Below are 16,572 nucleotides of genomic sequence, written 5' to 3' on the forward strand. Positions count from 1 at the left end.
GCCGCTGCCCCCCAAAGCCCAGGGGGCAGGGACCAGCTACCCCCCCACAGTCCCCCGGGTAAAGGGGGTCCCGCCCATCCAACCTGCCGCTGCCGCCCCCCAAACCCCAGGGGGCAGGGACCAACGTGCCGCCCCCCCCCGCAGCCCCAGGGGAGGGGCCCGCCTGCCACCGCCCCCCATAGTCCCGAAAGAAAGGGGGTTCCCCCCCATCCGACCTGCCGTCGCCCCCGAAAGCCCAGGGGGCAGGGACCAGTCTGCCACCCCTTCACAGACACAGGGGGAGGGGCCCCGCAGCCCCGGGGGAGGGGCCCGCCTGCCGCCCAGCCCCAGGGGGAGGGGCCCCTACCGCCCCCCATAGCCCCGGGGGGAGGGACCCGGCAGCCCCGGGGGGAGGGGCCCCCATAGCCCCGGGAGGAGGGACCCGGCAGCCCCGGGAGAGGGGCCCCCATAGCCCCGGGGGGAGGGACCCGGCAGCCCCGGGAGAGGGGCGACCCGGCAGCCCCAGGGGGAGGGGCCCCTCCGCCCCGCCTCCTGCCCTCACGGGGGAGCGAGTCTCACCGCAGCCCAGCACGCAGAAGAGGAGCGCACGGAACAGGGTCTCCGCTCCCCGGCTCCCGCGGCCCCCTCGCTCCCCGGCTCCCATTCTCCAGCCGGCCCCGGCCGCCATCTTCTCCGCGGCTTCCGCTTCCTCCTCGGGCCCCGCTCCCTCTGCGCGTGCGCGCGCGCAGCCGGAAGCGCCCCTCTGGCCTGAGGCCGCCTCCCGCTCTATGGTCCCGGGCGGAAGCGGAAGTGGGTGCGTGGCGGTTCCGGGACCGACGTGGAGGCTCGGGGCTGAGGGGCGAGTCCGGGCGGCGGGTCGGAGCCGGGGGCCGCGATGCTGACTAAGTTCGAGACCAAGTCGGCCCGGGTGAAAGGTACCGTGACCCCCCCCCATCGGCCTCCCCACGTCCAGGCTTGACCCCCCCACCGCCGCCCCCAGATCCGCCTTCACCGCCCCTCCCCCATCGCCCCCACCCGGTCCAGGCTTGACCCCCTCCCCCAGCCCCCCACCTCCATTCCTGCCCCAGGCGCAGCCTTTGTCCCCCTAAACCCCTCAACTGCCCTCCCGCCCCATGCCCCAGACACCTCCCCCGACCCAGTGTCTAAACCGGGGCTACGGGGCTGTAGACACTGGGCCCCCAAGTAAATAAATCCCCCCCCCCCGCGCCCGCTTTGCGCTGGGAAGAGCCCTCCTTTAAACGCCGGCCTAGTTATTCCTCGTGTTTGCTAGAGCTGCGCCTATTGCAGTCCCTGGGTTTGTGGCTGTTGCCATCAAGTGTTAGTTATATTCACCCACCCCCACCCCACCCTCGCAGCAGACCGTCAAATAAAAAAAGTTGTCATGCTGTTGTCAGTTTATTAACCCATGTTTAGACACTATCAAATATTTGTTTTTAAAGCCGTTAATTGTGTCTGAGTGTAAAGCAGCGTGCACTGCCCTTGGGGACTTTGGCTCAGGTTTTTGAAACTGGCTAGTAGTTTTGGGCCTTGCATGGTGCCAAGTATCAGGGGGTCGCTGTGTTAGTCTGTATCCACAAAAACAACGAGGAGTCTGCTGGCACCTTAAAGACTTCAGATGCAACTGAAGAAGTGGGCTTTTTACCCATGAAAGCTTGTGCCTAAATAAATCTGTTAGTCTTTAAGGTGCCACCGGACAACTCCTAGTAGTTTTGGGTATCCAACTTGCGGCACCTTAAAAAGGTATTCTTTTTGGAAAATGCTGATCCCGTTCACTTCCTCCGTGTAGTCAGAGATTGAATTTAACTGAAAACTTGACCACTTTGCTTCTCTGCGTCTCTGTCCTTAGGGCTCAGCTTTCACCCGAAGCGGCCCTGGATCCTAACGAGTTTGCACAATGGAGTGATCCAGCTGTGGGATTACCGGATGTGCACCCTTATTGACAAATTTGATGAGCATGATGGTAAGTAAGTTTGGAGTCTGAAAGAGTTGAATGCAGAGGGTTTGTTGCAGAAAATGGCATGTCCTTGAGAGGAGGAAGGGATGGACTTTTGGTTGAAGCACTGGATTGAGCCGCAGGAGGTCTGGCTTCAGATCCTAAGTGTCATGATAAGCAAACTGCTTACTTCTTGAACATGCTTTTCTAGCTGTAAAATAGGGAAAAGACTTCACAGCGCTATGACGATAACTTCATTATTGTGTAAGAGGTGTCAGATGTTACGGTGCTGTAGCTCTATAATCACACAGAAGAGAACTTCTTTTGCATTGGTCTGGGGGGGGGGGAATGTTGTCTCAGAAAGTTGTATTTGACCTCGGAGTGTCAGTTTGAGACAATTTATCAGATTAAAATGGAGTATGACGTGATAGAATTGTTCTGCTCTAATAGAACGGCCTGCTCTGGCTGTCAGTTTGGCTTCATATACAGCTATTAGATGTCTCCCTGTGTGTCACCTGCCTTTTCCCCCTGCAGGACCAGTCCGAGGTATTGATTTCCACAAACAGCAGCCACTCTTTGTCTCTGGAGGTGATGACTACAAAATAAAGGTAGATCAACTCTTCCTTCCACCCCCACCAAAAAGTGTTGGTGGGCAAAGGAAGATAGGGAATTTGACAAAGTTGTGTAAGGAATGTGTGTTAATTTAGTTTTCTGTGGAGTGTAAAGAAACGGTGAGTGGATATAGATGAAAAAGGGAAGTGTAGAATTCAGGATTTTGCTCTTTCTGAGGGCGGTAGGAGTAAATAAATGCAGCCTGACAATTTCTGATGAGATCTGTTGCTGGCTTCACCCAGAACTGTAATGTAAAATGGGAGAGACCAGTTTGGGGATGAGTAAAAACCTCATGTGTTAAATGAGATGCCAGAAGAGAGCTGGGCAGAGTTTGGCAGGTCCCTCTCACTGGCCTTCTGTCTCACGCAGGTTTGGAATTACAAGCTGCGCCGCTGTCTCTTCACGCTGCTCGGGCACCTGGATTACATTCGCACCACCTTCTTCCACCATGTGAGTCTCCCTACTGTGTAACTTCATTGACATGCACCTCACTGCATTACTTTATAGGAATCTCTGTGGCTTCCCTGAGTAGGGCTCTTTCCTGCAGACGTACAGTGCACAAAATGGGCTGGGTGCTGTACAAACATAGGAACGCCTGATTTCTGCCCCAAAGATCTTACAATATGAAATCATTCATGGGGACAGTTGGTACCTCCAACTGCAGAGCTCACTGGAAGCTTCTGTCCCTCCATTGGCATTTGGAGCACAGATGGGGATATGTGCCTTGTTCTTTGTGTTGGCTAACTTCTCGCTCTTGCTGTCTGAAATCGTATAAATGATACTTACCCAGAACAATTACAATAAGTTTTTCAGTGGAAGAGCAGCAGCAGCCTGCACAAACACACATCAGTCCTCTGGTGAGGCAGATGCTAGTATGCATCTTGACACCCTCAAGAAAACAGGCTTTGAAGGCAGTTTAGTCCATCAATTTTTTCCTCTGAGAGTGATGGGTTACAATCTTGTCCCTAGTAATCCTCTCTGTTGCCTAACTATGCTGAAGCTCTGTATGTGTGCAAAGCAAGGTGTGGCAGAGCCCTGCAGGACACTTGTAGAAGTAATCAGTGCTGTATCGAGTGCTCTATATAGGATCAATTATACCATCACTTTCTCTACTCTCCTTTTTCTTATGTGGGAAATGATTCTACAGTAGAGCTGTAATTCTTGCCTGGGACAGCTGACCCAATGAACTAGAAATCCTATGGTTATCTCAGCTGTGTGGCAAACCATTTGGAGGGAAACGTAAGGGTGGAGACTGTTGTTTCAGATATTAATTATTAATTTTTTTTTTAAGGAATATCCCTGGATCCTGAGTGCTTCTGATGATCAGACGATCCGGGTTTGGAACTGGCAGTCCAGAACCTGTGTTTGGTAAAACAACTAGTGCTATAGAAATAATAACTGGGGAGACACGAGTCTTCTTGAACCTTAGAAATGAGCAGAGGGTCAAAATATTCTGAACTCTGTGTCTTTCAATAAAACATTTTGTTGAAATTTCAAAGAAAAAATTTAAAAATCTTTTCCCCAACAATTTTAGAAAAAAAAATATTCTTTTTTATTAAACTGGCTCTAGAAATGAGGTAGGAGTAACTTCTGAAGTCCCATCTAGTTCATTCTTCTTGCCAGTGCAGAGTTATGTCCTCCACTGTAGTTGTCAATTGTGAAATAACCCTGGCAATAGAGTTTTCCTCCATTCCTTCCTTAGAGAGATCTCTAGGTAATCTCTAGCAAATGGTGTTTAAAGTGCCTTTTAAAAAAAGCTTAGGTTTCTCTGTTCCCTCTTTATTTCCCTCATTTCAGGAGCTGGGCTATTTTTAAGGAGCATTCCCATGTAAACAAAAGTTAGTTTAGAGTTAAAAGTGCTAGATTGTGGAGCCACACATGCAAAATCTCAGATAAACCGTTAAGTCCTTCAGTATCCCATGAAAACTCCACTCAAGAGTTTCTCTTACGAGATGCCTCCTTTTCACTACCCTCGTCTCGAACAACCAACAGGCACCTTTGAACTTTGGTTGTGTTTACTGCTTATGTGTTGCAAGAATTAATGTAGGGTTGGTGTGGCTTTCATCAATTGCACTGTACCTGGTTTTGTGTCGGAGGTATGTGGGCTGTGTGTAGGGGAAGGGATGAGTTTGACAAGAAGAATTTGAGGAGGGTTTTGGAGGGTTTTTTAAATGGCTTCTCTGCTCATTTTCTTCCTTTTGTTGGTTCACTTTGGTGGGCTGTGCAATCTGGCAAACTAAACCACCTTCAAAAGATTTTTGTGTGGGAATTTCCCCGGTTTTTTAGTAACTGTGTATCTGTGTTGATAGTTATTCATGTGGATAGCTAGTCACGTCAATATATATTAACCCTTGTATTCCCCCCTATGAAGTAATGTTTCTTATTTATTCCTCCCTCTCTGCCCTGCTGAGTTGTCTTCCTTCTCCATACTCCCCAGTATGCTCCTCTCATGGCTTTGCTCCCTACCAACCTCCCCAACTTCCTTACTAGATTCAACTTTGAAATGTTGGTACAGATCAGACTGTGCGTTGCTGCCTTGTTGATTTAAATGGTGTCTTCTGTCCTCTTTCTTGCAGCGTGCTGACAGGACACAACCACTATGTGATGTGCTCCCAGTTCCATCCCTCTGAGGACCTGGTGGTGTCGGCCAGCTTGGATCAGACTGTGCGCGTTTGGGATATTTCTGGTGAGCTGCCCAAGTCGAGGGGGTATCCAGCAACAAAGCCCAGTTCAAAACTGCAGTCGTTGAAAGCAAAGTGGGGAAAGAACTAGCCAGTTCAGATCCAGGGAGGAAAAAAGGCAGCTGTTGAGTCTGAGCCACCCACAAAGAAAAGCCATCAGAGCATGACAGTTGTCTCCACTGATGGTGGTTTATATCCCTCAGTCTCCTTGGATGTCCCAGTCGGATTCTTTAGGCCGTGCAGGAGATGAGTTCCGCTACTGAGGAAGGGACACAGCACTGTCACTAGATCGACTTTGCCTTTGTCATCAGGAAAGAATCTGCAGGCTCAGTTACAGGGTTCTATGGGACACCTTCATCCCTTGGGAAACATTGTTCCCAGAGTCAGCAATGTCCCGGAGATAAAGTGATGAATCAGACATCCCTGAAATGGCTTCTGTGCTGACTAAGGAGCAGAGCTGAATTTTTGATGCCCCTGCTGTTGTTAAACAGCAAATGGAAGAAGAGATCATTAAGGACAGTGACTGCTAGTCCACCGATGTCCCTTTCACAAAGATGGAGTGTGGTCTAGAGGCAAGAGTAGGGAACTGGAAATCAAGACTCCTGGTTGCTATCCAGGGCTCTGCTGCTGACTCACCATGGTCTGCACCTACAGTTCTACCTCTCCTGCAGGGGGTATTGAGAGGGTTAATTGATGACAGTTGGTAAAACACTTTAAGGTCCCCTAAGGGAAGGCTACACTCTATACAGAAGTTGAAGCGAATGCTAGAGATGCAGATAAGTGAGGAAAGGAGGGAGGGGAGGGTCTGGTCCAGGAACAGCACCAGCAGTGTTACTGCGTTGTAGGACGTTCGAGAACTTGAGTTGTGGCCCTTTACCCCACCTGCCACTTTCACCATTGCAGTTTTGACTGGGTGAGTTGCTCTGTTTGTAGTACACGCTCAGACATGACCAGCTGTGTCAACAATAGGAGCTGGGGACAGGCTCTTAGAATATTTAAAACCTGCCCCTCCTCTCTATAGCCAGCACGGGGAGCTTAACATCCATTCTGCCTGTAACCTCACTGCTGCATTCAACCCACACGCGCTCTCAGCAGAGTTCCTATAGCCAAATGGATTTGGAGAGGGTACAGTTTTTTCCAGCTGATCTGTGATGAGGGGGTTTTAGAGACTCTGTTATAGATGCTGAATTATTGATTCAGTTGCCACTACATTTAAACATCACTGGGCTAAAATGCTAGTGGGAGAACAACTGAGGGTGGGTGGGATTTTTGCAAGATCGCCCCTAATCTGAGTTCTGTCCTTGGTAGCTTGGCTCTAGCACAAAAGGTCTATTGGGAACAGCCTTTGTTGCATTCAGGCTGCTGTCAGCTGTGGAGATGCACATGCATCTTACAAATTAAGGGTCCAGCCTGGGTTGATGATGACTTAAAAACCAATCCTGAGTGGTGCTGAGTACCTGCAACCCCAGTTGATTTTGGGAGTTACGGATTCTCAGCACCTCTAGGGATTAGGGATGTTCGTTGTTTGATGATTTAAGTGAAATGAGTTGCCTTGGTCTTGTTTCCTCTCCTAGTGGCAAATTGTCCAGAGACCTAATCACCGCACAGTTTTCACCCTTCTTAGCAGTCTCAGGAGAGAGGCCATGGAGACTGGGGGAAGCATTGCTTCTTGTTGCCCGTGATGTATTTATTGTGTGGATAGAGGCCTTCTGTCTCCAGGGCTGTCAATTTAGCATCTTTCTCCAACACAGATTCACGAGTTAAAAACTGAAGGCTCCTTGTTCTGCTGATCTCCTGAGAGCGAGTGTCAATGTAGCCAGCGTGAGCTGGCTTCTAGTTGCTGTATCAAAAAGCATGAAAAGCTGTGACATAACAACGCAATTGCCATGTGCTGTGGGGTGATGTCTCTTGCTTGTGACACTAATGTTGACCCCAGAGTTTACAAAATAACCTCCTGTCTGTTATGCCTCCTTGTTACCAGCCCTCTCTGTTACCATTAACCCTGATGGAAGATTCTTCTCATTAGCTTGCACTGGAGGATGCTTTTTTTTGTCCTGTAAAATAAAACAGCTTCCCTTTAACCTGTCTTTCCCATCTCAAGAGCTAATGTCTGTCACTTCCCTGGAATCTTCTTGTGCTTTCAGGGCTTTGTGCACTAGAGCTGGGTGATTCGTTTCCGAGCAGAAAAAGTCAGCTTGAGGGGTTTGGCTGGTAATCCAGCATCCTGCTATTGAGGAGACCTGGAATACAGGTTGTTAGGGGCTGGGAACATCAGAGGTGATGCTAAGAGTCCCAGAAGGGGGCGCTGTGGGGCAGACTACGTTACTGCAAGGGCCCCTAGTGTGAGTGTAGCGACAGCTGACAGACACCGTCCCATCACCCCCAGTACTGCACTATCTCAACCACAGGGCTACTGCTGTGAGTGCTGATGGATTATAAGGGGAGGAAGGCTCATGAGACCAGAATGAAGAGGTTGGTCAAACCCCAGAACCCTTCCTTGGTTTCTCCCTTGGGTAGGTGGCAGCCCCTTGATGTGCAGCTTTGATTGGGAGACTGGAGGAGATCGTAGCCTAGATGCCCCGGGTCCTTGCAGCTAACACGGTCCATAGTTTGAGCTTCCAGTTGGCTACAGTGTCTGTGTGGCTCTGGCCATTGCGTTCTGGAAAGGGGATCCTAGAAACCTCCTGATGCTGCCGGAACTTCCTCTTCCTTCTCCCACAAGCTGTCAGGTTGTAGTCAGGATCTGGTCCTTTTCACTAGACCTCTTTCCTGAGCTGTCAGTGACCCCTCTTAACATCTGCTCTTTTATTTGAATGCTTTGGGGCATGCTGAGCACAGACTCCTTTCCCGCGCTCTGTCGTAACAGCTATCCTCGGAATGTCTAATATCTATCACGCTGCTCCCAGCCTCTCTTCTCTCCTTTTCCACCTCCCCGGAGCAGCACAGGAAGCTGGTACATTCTGCAAGTGTCCTGCCTTCCCTCTGGATTTGTGCAGTCAGCCCAGAAATTTTTCACCTGTTGTTTCAGTCCATTCCACTGGCCTGTCGAAGGCTCAAGTATCTGTTCTTCTAAGATTCCTCTGTTTCCACTTTCCACAGTTTCTCTGAATTATGCATCTATCACCCCCTTTCTCTGGGTCTGGCTCCCCGTTGTCATTTGGATGATCTGAGATTCAATGTGTGTAACATTCATACCTGCTTGTGATTCACTGTTTAACATGTCACTCTTGTTAGACAAACCTTACAGATCTTGTCAAAGGGGCACTGGTAAGATCCCCTTACCTTAAATCTTCCCTGTGTTACTAACACCTGAGAAGATCAAAAGTGAGAATTTAAAAAAAAAAAAAGTGTCAAACCCAATGTTGTCTGATCCTCTCTTGCACTTCACCCACCTTGGCCAATGATGCTGCCAACTCGGTCAGTTTCACTTTGTTCCTAGTCAGTTTCAAGTCCCGTCTCCCACAGTCAAGTATTTTTTGTTTAAAAGGCTGTTATAAAGTTTTGTTTGTAACTCCTTTGTTTAAAAGTCTCAAGCCTTTTTTCTCCTAAGCTTAGGCTTTCATTTGGCAATGCACATTCCAATTTCTCCCTGGGGCGGGTATTTCAATTTCTGGTGAAGGAGCAGCTAATGTGGTTCTGTTTTATTTGGCATACTGTATAAATGGAAAGTGGTAATGTCCCCTGTGATGGTGATGCCACTGCACAACACAAAGTACTGTGAGTTTTAGATATACAGGTGGTTGTTTCTAAGGCGCCAGTCCCTATAATTGTCACTGCAAAGATTTAGAAATACTGATTCCCTTAAGGAACTGGAGGAAAGTTATACACCCCATTCCCAACCCTCAGATTAAGGCCAATTACAAGAATCAGTCTAAATTCCACTCTGTTTCCTAGAGTGTACTGCTGGGGCCATGTCTGTTTGGTTTTAAAGCTATCTAGAATCTAGGGGATATTCCCTCATGTAACCATTTTAAGGTGGGGTTGATCGAATATTGGGACTGAATTTAGTGGAGTATGTTTAGTAACAGCCCTCGGAGAAGTTGCCAAAGCATTCTGGCCTGACATTTGGAGATACTGAACTTCCACTGAAGACTTGTTAGAGTTGTGGGTTGTCACCACTTCCTAAAAAAATCAAGCTATCCCTCTTTACCTGTGTCCTCCAGGTGAGCTGTATTTCTCCCCAATCCCTGGTGCCTTGGAGAATTTGCAGATCCCCATGTCACCTTAAAGACTACTCAAGAGGCCATAGTTTCCATATATCAGTTGAAACTGCCTCAGGTGTCCACACAAATGGCCCAAGTCCACAAGCAAAAGCTGACAGTGAGAGCACCTATCAAACTGGCATAGATGAAAGCCCCCTAAAGGTGCAAGCTCAAACTGGGAATTAAATACTGTATTAAGAGAGAAAGCAATCAGTGTGACAGTGTCCCTCCAATGCAGCAGCTCTGCTTATCAGTCCCAGGGAGCTGAGAAATGGCTGCTAGTTGGGAGCATTTTATTGCCAAGTTTGATCTTTGTGCACCTGGTCTGAGCTTGTGCTTTTGGGGAAAGAGGAAGGGAATCCTTGATATTTCTCTCACTTTTCCTCTTTTTTCAAAATTCCTCCTCCTCCACCTGTGAACGGCACAGGAGGGCGCTGACTTACATGTCTCTGAGTTAGTACACTGTCTGGTAACCTCGTGTTTGCTTCCTCCACTCCTGCTGCTTCCCTCTCGAAGGCCTAAGGAAGAAGAATCTGTCTCCTGGAGCTGTGGAGTCGGATGTCAGGGGAATTACTGGGGTGGATTTGTTCGGGACGACAGATGCGGTGGTGAAACATGTTCTTGAGGTACTGTGTGTGTGTGCGCGTGCAGCATAGCTCATTCAGCCCTATTTAAGATAGCCCCTGTTGTACAAATGATCCTATAACAGGTTTGAGAAACAGAGGGAGAAGGAAGCCTAGGGACTAGAGATGGCTCTATGAATTCATGTGTTCCTTTGGGGATAAGGAATGCCGTATTCTAAAGAGCTTAAAATCTAACAGATAGAGTCAATGGTCCTCCGTGACTGAGGACCCTTGACTCCTCTACGGTACAAAAGGCAATGATGTTATCAGATTCATTCCGGGTTTTTACCAAGGAGAGCAATTCTGAATGGAATAGGAAGCCAGTCGAGTTGCGTGAAGATGGGATAATGAGATTCCATTGTTGCTACTGGGCCACATCTGTCCTAGCAGATGTTGCCATAACTGATCACCTTTGCAGCCCCACTGAGGGAAGTGATAGGAGGAGTGGTGGTGTGCTTGGAGCTTGTCTCTCTCTTCCTCTGTGTTATCTAACTACCCCTCAAGGATAGATTACACACTGGAGCTAGCTGCAGACCCTCACGAGTCATTCTGAAGTCTGCAGCTTGTATCCTATTTGCTGGAGCAGTTTTTCTGGCTGCTCCGTCTCTGTGTGCTGACCCTTGGAGCCCTGGGCTTGGTGTGAGACCCCTTTCTCCCATCCCACAGGGACACGATCGTGGGGTGAACTGGGCTGCCTTCCACCCCACCATGCCTCTCATCGTGTCTGGGGCTGATGATCGGCAGGTGAAGATCTGGAGGATGAATGGTAAGACGCAGCCCCAAAAGGAACCTCTTTGGGAGAGGAGAGAGGGAACAGGCTGGGGAGAGTGGGGTGGGAGCTGGGTTTATTTATAAATGTGCCTGTGACGTGAACCTGAGTGTGAATGTGTGTGCTTGGAACGTGCTTGAAACAGGCAACATTAAGGTATAAATCCAATGCTGCCCCCAGGCTTAAACTGAGCACTGGCCTCTGCACTGGAGGAACAACCTGGGGAAAGCCCAGCTCTCCAGCCAACCCTTCCAAGGCTCCCCTTGTAGCTCAGAGATGAGCCTAGCTTTGTGCCCTGAGGTCTGTCAAACTCAGGCTGAGAGACCAACAAAAGAATCTCATTCCATTGCCCAAGGTCCTTCTTCAAGAAGGAAGCACTCGCATGTCCACATCTAGGGAATGTCAGCAGCGTTGCCTCAGCTGATCTTTCCTATCTGAGAGGTTCAGATGTAACTAAAGTTTAGCAACTTTCATGTGTTTTAATTTGTGTATCAGTCAGTTGTGCTGCTTCAGTTGCAGTATGAGTCAGAAGCTACGGTAGAGAGATTGGACTGGAGAAAAGGCATAAGTCAGAGAAGGATTTGGAACTCAGCAGCCTGGTGTCCATTTGATATCGCTGCTCATAACTCAGTAACAGCAAAAGCTTTTAAATCTGACCCTATCTCATTTTCTTCCACTCCTGGTTAGAATCAAAGGCCTGGGAGGTGGACACCTGCCGTGGACACTACAACAATGTCTCCTGTGCTGTCTTTCACCCACGGCAGGAGCTGATCCTCAGCAATTCAGAGGATAAGAGCATCCGTGTCTGGGATATGTCTAAACGGTGAGTGTTCTTCCACTGGCTAGGCTTCTGATGGGCCTGTTATTTCTGTTAAATGTCCTCATTTTATAGTAAAACCCCCCCAAAATCAAATGCAGTCTTCAAACATCAGTTGCTGGGTTTACGAAGAACTTTTCCCTGTGAGACCACTATTAAATATAAGGAGGAAAACTAGGGTTGTAACTGTTTGGAAACAATTGTGAGAGGAGCCAGCTAGTTTAGCGACCTCTCTGATGGAAATGATTTGAATGTATGCAATATATTTATTGGTTTCATGTTTGGATGAGTGTCACTCTCTTGAGAGAGAGACTGAGTGGGCCAAAGCTGCGGTTTATATGTACAATGGGCACACTTAAAAAGTTAATTCTGGTTTTAGAGCTGTTACCAAGGAAGCGGTATTCCCTGGGTTTAAAATAAGGAATGCTTTTGGAAGCAGAAGTACCTCTAAAACCGGAGTGGACTTCTTGGGGTGCTCCAGCTGTGGTCAGTGAATCTCGATAATTACTTGGACAAAAGTCAGTCCTTGACTCGGCTCGTTTACCCTGAAACCTTGACGCTCTGACAGCCTAAAGGGGCTTTAATGTAAATGAGAATCAGGCCCCATGTTTGCTGTGTCTCAGTGAGTCAGTGGTAGAGCTGAGAATGGAACCTGCGAGTCCTGGTTCTCCACTCCCTGGTATAATCCCTAGAACATCCTCCCTTCCTGAGCGAGGCGTAGAACTCAGAATTCCCAACACTCAGTCCCCTGCTCTAACTATTGGACACTACTGCCTCCCTGTAACACTGCTGGGAACACCCAGAGCTGAGCGCCATTGTTCCCTCCTGCTGAGGCAGACAGGTAGCTTTGCTAGAGATTAGACTGCGTCAGGTCCCTGCCACACCAGTCTGTCTTCCTCACCAGCAAACTCAAGGCTCTCCCTGCCCAAACCTTGCCTAGCAGATAACAATCAGTGAATTCCAGCGTCCGAGCTCTTCAGAGATGTTTCTTTGCAATTCACAGCACCTATCACTGAATAATCCCAGAAAAGATTAAGTTTGCTGCTCTGTTAAAGAGTGAGTACATTACAGCTTAACTGAACTGAATGAAATACACCTTTTCCTTCAAACACTGCACTGAGTTGGCTTGTAGTGAAAGTAAAACAAGTTCGTTAACAGAAGAACATGGATTAAGTGATGCCAAGTGAAAGGGATAAAGGCAGAGATGCTTACAACCAAGTAAAAGTGAAAACATTAATCTAAAAGACTAAAACTTTAACGTAGCAAGATACAGTCTTTGTATAAGATGGTTTCTCTCATCTCCAGTTGTCTTTTCAGCTTTTTACTGGCTGACCTGACCAGAACTCATCAGAGATCCAGTCGCTTGGTTTGTTTGTCTCTTAGGGTGAAGGATAAAGATGGAGGATTTTTTTCTGTTCCTTTACCCCCAAGGGATGTCTTTGCCTTGCAAGTCAGGAAGGCGTCCTGGGGATTGTCCCCTGTGTCTCTGGGATTCAGGAGCAATGTTAATTCTCTGTCTCTCAAGTTCAGGATCAGGGTCACCCCTGTTGGTTTAGCTCGATGGCTTTGTTTATTGCTAATATGTAAAGCGAGGTAAACCCACATTGCTTTATCTAGGACAGACCTGTTTACCACTTTTCCCGAGGCTAGCCTCTTGGTCTTAAACATGTTCTAGTAACATCATCCAGAGTACTTCCCATGGACCGTTAACACATGCATTTTGCAATGATATTAATGACTAGCGTATTATTAAGTTTCAGATGCTACCTCCCAAGGCATTGTTTGTACAGATATTACTGCTGTAGTGTGTAGGGTGTGAATACAGGGGTGCCTAGGGTCACGCTTCCCCAGGGAGTGTCACGTACATTCTGGACGTTTAGGCTCCAAGTCTTCATTTTACAACCTGGTGTTTACTCCAAGGCTTCTGCTTCATCTTGTTTCTCGTTTCCCCCACCCAGCACGGGCGTCCAGACCTTCCGCCGAGATCACGATCGCTTTTGGGTGTTGGCTGCTCACCCCAACCTCAACCTCTTTGCTGCAGGTAAAAGGAATCCTGCCAGGTTCTGGCAGGTGGTGATGAGGGGAAGGGGTTATGGGGTCCGTTGGCACATGTCAGAGCCCTCTTCGTGGGCTAGATGCTCTTTTCTATGGTCTGGTTTACCCTAGAGAGAACAGGAGGGGCTAAAATGCTTCTGATTGATATTCCCATAGTGCAGTGGTTCTCAGCCTGTGGCCCAATCAGCACACAGCTGCAGACCATGTGACATCCTCAGGGCCATACAGGTAGTGTATCTATTGTGTGAATGCAGCTCACACAACGCAGAGAGAGCTGCCTATGCGGCCCACCGTGAGAACCACTGCCATAGTGTCTAGGTACCCCAGTCATGGAGCAAGACCCCAGGGTGCTAGGTGCTGTGCACAGAGCAAAGACAGGCCCTGCCCCAAAGAGCTTCCAGTGTAAGACAGGAGACGACAAGTGGGTGCAGACAGATGGGGGAGTACATGGGAATAGTATTGGTCGGCCTGACAGGCAGTGGTCTCAGAAACCAGCGGACTAACCACCGTTTTTAACAGGTGTCCGGCAAAGGAGAGTTTGAAGCGGGGGTTTGAAGGTGTGTAATGAGGGAGTCGTGCAGGTGTTCACAGTGAGCTCCTCTCAAGCGTGAGGGCGGACACGAGAGAGAGAGAGAGAGCACGAAGGTGCTTGTTTGAAAACTTAACAAGTGGGTGATGGAGGCTGGCAGCATGAGCTGATCATAGAATCCTAGAATCTCAGGGCTGGAAGGGACCTCAGGAGGTATCTAGTCCAACCCCCTGATTGGAGGCCGGAGTCAGCATTTCAAGGAGAGATGGTCGGATTGGGGAGAGGCCATGAAGGGCCTCCAGAGCGGAGATGTAGCTTGTGTTCGCAGTAGAGAAGGGGGAGCCAGCAGAGAGCTGTGGAGAGAGGGGTGACGGGGTCAAAGCAGGGGACTGGGGAAATGATCTGTGCAGCGACATTCTGAATGGATGTAAGCGGGGATACGATTCTAGTCAGAAGCCAAGTTACGAGCTCCTCAGGGTGGAGCTTGTCTCTTGCTCTGAGTGTGGTTAGCCCTTAGAGGAATGGGGCCCTGATCCCTTCCTGAGCCCTCTAGGGACAACTGTAATACAAATAAAATCCACCAGTCTTACCACGCCCCGACCCTTATAGCCACAGGAGATGGAGTCCCCTAAACCCCTCTGTTGGGATCCTGTGTTGGAGGCATGCCCTGTGCTGAATAGTCCACAGGGAGGGGGTTAGGGGCCTGGCTTGACTGGTTAATGGAAAGGAAGGAAGAGGGGGCTGACCCTCTCTTCAAATAGGGGAGCTGCTAATGGGGTAGGAAAAGGAATTCACCCTTTCGGTCAAGGTGAGTGACTGCTGAATGCTGGCTGTCACTGACTGTGCAGTGTGTGCGTTCAGCCCCTCTGAATTCCCGGGGGAATACTCTTCCCTATCCAGAGGATCCCCTCTGTTATGGAGACAGAAGGGAAAGGCAGCTTGCCCCTGCCCCATCTGGATTGGATCGTGACAGCCGGCGATGATTCCTGTCTTTCTTTTCCCAGGCCACGACGGCGGCATGATCGTGTTCAAGCTGGAGCGTGAGCGGCCTGCCTATGCGGTGCACGGGAACATGCTGTATTATGTGAAGGACCGTTTCCTGCGCCAGCTCGATTTCAACAGCTCCAAAGACGTTGCTGTCATGCAGCTGAGAAGGTGAGGGGCCCGTGTGCCGGGATAGTCCTGGCACTCGGATAAACGCCGCTGCCCTGAGCTCCCAGTTAATCCATTGCAGATACGCAAGCTGCACTGTCTTCCTCCTTCCCCTCAGGTTGATTTCAAACTGACTGTTCAGTCAAATGCAAACGTGACCTTTGATACAGAGCTTGGGGAGTAGATAACGGGCTATAGAGCCTCGGACTTCTAGGCTGTTCCAAAATGGTAGTGGCCGTTTGGTGACCTCTGTGACGAGAGTGATGGGTCTCGGTCCAGTTCCTTGTGGGGCGAGGTGTCCTTCACGTAAATCACTGTCACCATTAATGCTGATTGTCCCTGTTGTCTGCAGAGGCCAAGGACTGAGAACTGTGCCATGTTTGGGGGGGCTGGGAAATGGGCAGGAAGTGACTTGTCTTGGGCCCTTCAGGCATCTGTGCTATCCCAGGAAGATGCATTCTGGGACATCAGCAGCAAACCAAGCACCATCCCCCAGGGGCATGAGCCGTTGTTCACTTTCTCTTCTCTTTGTGTCTCTTCTTCAGTGGTTCCAAGTTCCCAGTGTTCAACATGTCGTACAACCCAGCTGAGAATGCTGTCCTGCTCTGCACGGTAAGCCAGCCCCGAAAGGGGACCTGCCCCACATTGCTCTGCGCTGTGTTAGAGAAGCATCTCTGGGCAAGCCGGGGCTGGGAATGATGTCTTCAGGGTTTGGTTCGAACGCTGGTTAGCCTCCATCTTACAGAACAGTCTCATCACTGGGAACATGGGCTGGGTGTGCTGCCAGACTGGAGACTGGTTTGTGTGGAGTTTTCCAGCCAAGGATCTCCTCACCATCTCCCATAAACACAGAAGGGTGCCCATCCCCTTGGTATCCAGGTGTCCTGTACAGCATTCAAGGGAGATGACTTCTTCCCACTATTCTTTGCAACTAAATTCTCTCTGTAGAGGGAAGAGTGAACAGATGGCACGCGTGTGTGTATATGTGCATATATATGTGTGTGTATTTTCCCCTCCGTAGAGAGCTAGTAACCTGGAGAACAGCACCTATGACCTGTACACCATCCCCAAGGACGCAGACTCCCAGAACCCCGATGGTAGGCATTTATTGTCTTGCATTTTTCTTTGTTAGTCTCCCTTTCTTCAGTCCTGCCCCCATCTCCTCTATCCCATTGTAAAAAAAAGCCTCTGTTCTCCAA

The 16,572-nt window shown here is 49.3% G+C and overlaps 2 protein-coding genes across 4 annotated transcripts in view; one reads left to right on the top strand and one right to left on the bottom strand.

Annotated features, from left to right (window-relative positions):
* The window catches only part of NCSTN (nicastrin), a 44,513-nt gene extending 43,815 nt beyond the window's left edge, over window positions 1-698 (bottom strand). For all 3 annotated transcript variants that reach the window (XM_044991707.1, XM_044991706.1, XM_044991705.1), the window contains exon 1: window positions 559-698. In XM_044991707.1, the coding sequence (XP_044847642.1) occupies window positions 559-667 (109 nt within the window). In that variant the 5' untranslated portion in view covers window positions 668-698. The remainder of the gene's footprint in view (window positions 1-558) is intronic.
* Window positions 699-761: 63 nt separating this feature from the next.
* COPA (COPI coat complex subunit alpha) overlaps window positions 762-16,572 on the top strand; it is a 32,950-nt gene continuing 17,139 nt past the window's right edge. The window contains exons 1-13 of the mRNA XM_044991704.1: window positions 762-914; window positions 1,847-1,960; window positions 2,468-2,541; window positions 2,915-2,995; window positions 3,837-3,913; window positions 5,122-5,231; window positions 9,945-10,054; window positions 10,718-10,817; window positions 11,508-11,643; window positions 13,596-13,678; window positions 15,226-15,376; window positions 15,919-15,985; window positions 16,395-16,470. Coding sequence (XP_044847639.1) covers window positions 875-914; window positions 1,847-1,960; window positions 2,468-2,541; window positions 2,915-2,995; window positions 3,837-3,913; window positions 5,122-5,231; window positions 9,945-10,054; window positions 10,718-10,817; window positions 11,508-11,643; window positions 13,596-13,678; window positions 15,226-15,376; window positions 15,919-15,985; window positions 16,395-16,470 — 1,219 coding nt within the window. The 5' untranslated portion in view covers window positions 762-874. The remainder of the gene's footprint in view (window positions 915-1,846; window positions 1,961-2,467; window positions 2,542-2,914; window positions 2,996-3,836; window positions 3,914-5,121; window positions 5,232-9,944; window positions 10,055-10,717; window positions 10,818-11,507; window positions 11,644-13,595; window positions 13,679-15,225; window positions 15,377-15,918; window positions 15,986-16,394; window positions 16,471-16,572) is intronic.

This window comes from Mauremys mutica, chromosome 17, assembly GCF_020497125.1.
Source record: "Mauremys mutica isolate MM-2020 ecotype Southern chromosome 17, ASM2049712v1, whole genome shotgun sequence".
Taxonomy (NCBI): domain Eukaryota; kingdom Metazoa; phylum Chordata; order Testudines; family Geoemydidae; genus Mauremys; species Mauremys mutica.